This window comes from Salmo salar, chromosome 25 (genome assembly GCF_965601325.2).
Source record: "Salmo salar chromosome 25, fSalSal1, whole genome shotgun sequence".
In the NCBI taxonomy this organism is placed as follows: Eukaryota; Metazoa; Chordata; class Actinopteri; order Salmoniformes; family Salmonidae; genus Salmo; species Salmo salar.
The window spans coordinates 34,764,914-34,770,052 of record NC_138315.1 but is presented as its reverse complement, the minus strand read 5'-3'; the positions used below and the strand labels follow the sequence as shown (position 1 = coordinate 34,770,052).

Below are 5,139 nucleotides of genomic sequence, written 5' to 3'. Positions count from 1 at the left end.
GGGGTTTTAGGCTGGGTTTCTGTAGAGCACTTTGAGATATTAGTTGATGTAAGAAGGGCTTTATAAATACATTTGATTTGATTTGATTTGACAATGACCCAAAGCACAGCTTCAAACTATGCAATAAGTATTTAGGGAAGAAGCAGTCAGCTGGTATTCTGTCTATAATGGAATGGCCAGCACAGTCCCCGGACCATTTTGAGCTCTTGTGGGAGCAGCTTGACCGTATGGTACGTAAGAAGTGCCCATCAAGCCAATACAACTCGTGGGAGGTGCTTCAGGAAGCATGGGGTGAAATCTCTTCAGATTACCTCAACAAATTGGAAACTAGAATGCCAAAGGTCTGCTAGGCTGTAACTGCTGCAAATGGAGGATTCTTTGACAAAAGCCAAGTTTGAAGGACACAATTATCATTTCACTTAAAAATCATTATTTATAACCTTGTTAACGTCTTGACTATATTTCCGATTCATGTTGCAACTCATTTCATGTGTGTTTTCATGGAAAACAAGGACATTTCTAAGTGACCCCAAACTTTTGAACGGTAGTGTATATAGTGCATCATCAGAGAGGGGGGTCCCAAGTCATACAGATTCTGGCCTGTTGCTGTTTTTAACTTTGTTTTTCTTAAAGAAAATATATAATTTTGTCCCATCATTCTTGTTTTTTTGTAATGAGGCCTATGTGTATGTTTCATAACCAGTATAAGGTGGTACGGGCTTTCAAAGAGGAAGCACATAGCCTATGAAAAGCCAGCAGTCTGCGAGTGGGTTGGAGACTGTCTCATCCATGATCCACCCCATTGTGTTATAGCTGATGTGGCTTACTGAATTAGTGTTTTCCTACAGCAGGACATTTTTCTGTCAGCACAAACGTCAAAAACAAATGTCTCGGCTATTTCCGCAGAGGAACTTCCATTCATCAAAGGTTAGTGGTCTATTAAATTTACAGATACACATGTTTAGTTCCATTATTACTGACCAATATAAGCCTGGTTGTTTATTTTTGTGAAAAGGTTTTGGCTACATTGCAAGATGTGCATAGTCTCCATCAAAGAGGGATGATTGCAGACCATTGCATGAATTCATATTATTGCATTCAACATTATTTTACATACAGCTTAGCCTACATAACTGTTTTACATAAACAATGAATAGGTCCTCATTTTTACAAATCACCAATTTTAAAATGTAATATAATTCCATAATTACATTTCCCCTCTGACCATAGCAATGAGAAGAGCAAAGCATGTTACGGAATCTGTGCGGTGTGATTCTACTCATGATCCAGAGGGATACAGAAAGTAGGTTTCCAATTGATGTCATAAAATGCCATACTATTGACCTCATGTTTTTGTCTCTTTTTTCTTATTGACACAAGGCAAGACAATAACACCCACCAAACACACAATCCCACCATTCAACTGTAGTCCTTGTCCTTTTAGGGTACAATAAGGCACACACATCAGCTCAGTATGTTTACTATGTTTTAACTGAGTATGTTTACTATGTTTTTAACTCAGTAGTTATGAGACATGCTGAGCATGCACAAGTATCTGGGAATGTATTGAATATCTTAGTCTTGATTAAGTGTTAGAATAGAGTCAGGACTTTTGGCTTATTATTCTAATAACATATTCACTAAGTAGTTTCAGCCTAGACTGGACCCAGATCAGTATGTGCTTTAGCCATTTCTTTTTACAATAGCCACATTTCAGCATCAATAGGATATCATAGTTCATAAGCACAGCTAAATACTAATAATGGTCTTGTCTGTGTGTTTATGTAACATCTCTGTTTATTAGAGTTCATAAGCATCTATTCTACTGGTATCTTTTGGACAGTTTTTTTGGCTTGTGTTTTCTCTTTAGGTACACAGGTGATTGGAGGACGCAGGACTGTGGTACAGGGGGAGGATGTGGACTTATCCTGCAGACTGATAGAGACAACTGAGGACCTCGAACAGATAACATGGCAGAAAAGTACTTGGGAAGAAACACAGAAACATAATTTTATGCTGATTTATCCCAATGGGGCTATTAAGTTTATTGCACCAAATGGATTAAAAGGTAGAGTCCAGTTTATTGGGAACCCATCAGAAAACCTTGGATCTATTAGAATAACAGCTGTCAGACTGTTGGATGAAGGCACCTTCACATGTATCTTCAGTGTTTTCCCCAGTGGAGCATACACTACAGAGATACCTCTGACTGTGCTTGGTAAGAACTCTTCCTTCACTCTTTGCATCACTGTTTCTATGATTGACAGTGTGGAAAGACTTAATGTGATAATCAATACTAGAAAGGTAAGAAGTTGGTAGTTTCATTATTCAAGTGAAGCAAGAGCAGAGCCCTCATCTACAGAACCCTCATCTTCCATCTTCTCCGCGCTTAGAAAAAAAGGTGCCCAACGGGTTCTTTCCAGAGGGATAAGATTCAACCTATAAACTTTTTTTATCCTAAGAACCGTTTTTGGAAGAAATAGTTATTTGATGAATCTGTAGCAGTAATGAAATTTTGTCTGTCGGTTATTGCCATGCAAATAAAGAAGGCATGTCTCACAGTAATTGACTGTTTCTTAACATAATCACGTTTAGCATCTCCGGACCTCCACACATACAAGCCGCTGATGATCTACATTAAAAAAAGTATAATAAATACATTTAATATACACCATCACAATACATTAATTAATTATTTTAATCAGGTCTAAATAAAAATTATGATATGAAGAAAATGTATTTCAGAATAACAAAATATGAGTTGACCTACTGCATGCTATCTGGCTATACTCCATGCCATATGCTGTAGGCTTGTTATTTAGCTGACAAGATATGCTTTAAGTCCCGTGCCATTATTTTATTTTATATGATTTTATATTATGAAGAGTACAATTGAAGGATATTTTTCTTGAAACACGTCCTATATACTGGATTTAGAGTTTAGTTGTGAATGATATCAACCTTAAAATGTCTTAGAAATCAGAACATATATGGGCTGCATGGTGCGACTATAGGCTATTGATGATTTGAGAAAGTAGCAAAAAAGCTCTGTTCTTAGGCAGCACAGCTGTTCTCTCGTCAAGCGATTTTCACATGAGACATTTCTCAATTTAATTTTGTCTTCACTAATGTGTAAAAAAAAATACATGTCGTCTGTATGCACTCGAATAGGGAATGGAGGCCGCGAGTTTTCCCGACGGGCTGATTTTCACTGATGATAGGTAGGCCACTTTTGTTTAAAGTGGAGCATGTGCTTAAGAGCAGCTGAGAAATAAATACAATAACACTTCTTTCAATCCACGCGTCAACCACTGTTTGAGGAGTATGCTCTCGCTGCCCGACAGGTGATATTTCACCTAAACGCTGTATGCCATGGGCTCTCCAACCTTGTTCCTGCAGCTACCCAGTTCTTAATTTAGGAAACCATAATGCTGATATACATATGCATAAGCTCTAATGTGCATATGGATGTTCTGAATTAATCATCACCTTGTGAGCTCTGTCCATTTCGTTACACTGTTTCAACCTGCTGTTGAACTTCTTTCTTCAAATTGATCATCACAGTGAGGTGAGTTTTAAAAGTATGAAAAAGCTGTTTTGATGATAAGTGTTTGGTGTGATTTTCGATTGCACTTGCACTGTTCTCAAAAGTGATGACAAACGCAATTATGCGTCTAATGGTTTATTATAAAGGTGCGTATTTATGGTGAAAATGATCTTCCCGAAACGTGAAACTCAAGCACAGCCTGTGTATGCCAGTAGGCTCTACCTGTTATAAAGCAAATGAATGTGCTTAATTTTAAGAAGTTATTTGACCACTTTAGTTGTGATACAAACCTTATCAAAACATATAGGTATATGGGCTAGGGTACATGAGGTGTGCGACTATGATTTGCATTGGTGTAAAGTATTTAAATATATGTACTTTAAAGTACTCCTTAAAGTAGTTTTGGGGGTATCTGTACTTTCCTTTACTATTTATATTTTTGACAACTTTTACTTTTACTTCACTACATTCCTGAAGAAAACGTTATACTTTTTTCTCCATACATTTTCCCTGACAACGCAAAGTACTTTTTTTTAAAGGGGTAGATTAGCTTTAATGTTACAGATAGATTCTAACTTCCATCAATGTAATTGTCTGCATCACTTCCAATCCCCCATATATTCTTTGCAAATATATATATATATATTATATATACATACACATCCCATTTTTTTTACACATCCCATTTAAAAAAATATGTTTTACTTTATTACTTTCTAATCCTACCACCCCTCCCCTAATTTGAGTAAACTAGTGAATACTATATACATTTTATGGACAAAGTCAATTTTACAATAGTTCTATTTTGTTTGTTTTTACTCCTGTCCTTCCTCTACCCTCAACCTCCCCCTGTTCCGTGACATGTGCATGATAATGGTCCACTCTAAATAAAAACTAATTTCCCACATATATTATTTAGTAAATGAAAAGACGACACTAAATAAAGAATAGTCTGATAGGTGACAATAATAGCCTATCACGTGTGAATGATGTATTATCACTTAGGAATGAAGCCCAGTGTTGTGCAGTAAGGCAAGACACAGCTTAACTTTTTCCCCCCAACTTTTTCAAATCATCAGTGGTGGGAAAACTACCAACTTGTCATACTTGAATAAAAGTATAGATACCTTAATAGAAAGTTACTCGAGTAAAAGCGAAAGTTACCGAGTAAAATACTACTTGAGAAAAAGTCTAAAAGTATTTGATTTTAAATATACTTAATTATCAAAAGTAAATGTAATTGCTAAAATATACTTAAGTATGAAAAGTAAAAGTTAAAATATAAATAATTTCAAATTTCTTATATTACGCAAATCAGACTGCACCATTGTATTGCTTTAAAAATGTACGGATAGCCACGGGCACACTCCAACACTCAGACATTATTTACAAAAGATGCAATTGTGTTTAGTGAGTCCACCAGAACATAAGCAGTAGGGATGATCAGGTGTTATCTTGATAAGTGAGTGAATTTCACAATTTTCCTATTCTGCTGAACATTCAAAATGTATTGAATTGATTTGAATTTATTTTGGGTAACAGAATATAGTATTAATTAAAACGCTTGTCAAAGCGCTATATTGATAGGTGCC

At 35.9% G+C, this 5,139-nt stretch overlaps 1 protein-coding gene across 1 annotated transcript; it reads left to right on the top strand.

Annotated features, from left to right (window-relative positions):
• Positions 1-218: 218 nt before the first annotated feature.
• On the top strand, positions 219-2,560 carry pvrl1 (Poliovirus receptor-related protein 1). Its single transcript, NM_001146661.1, is given in 3 exon segments — positions 219-927; positions 1,231-1,303; positions 1,871-2,560. Coding segments are annotated over 2 exon segments (504 nt in total). The 5' UTR covers positions 219-927; positions 1,231-1,248; the 3' UTR covers positions 2,320-2,560.
• Positions 2,561-5,139: the final 2,579 nt, after the last annotated feature.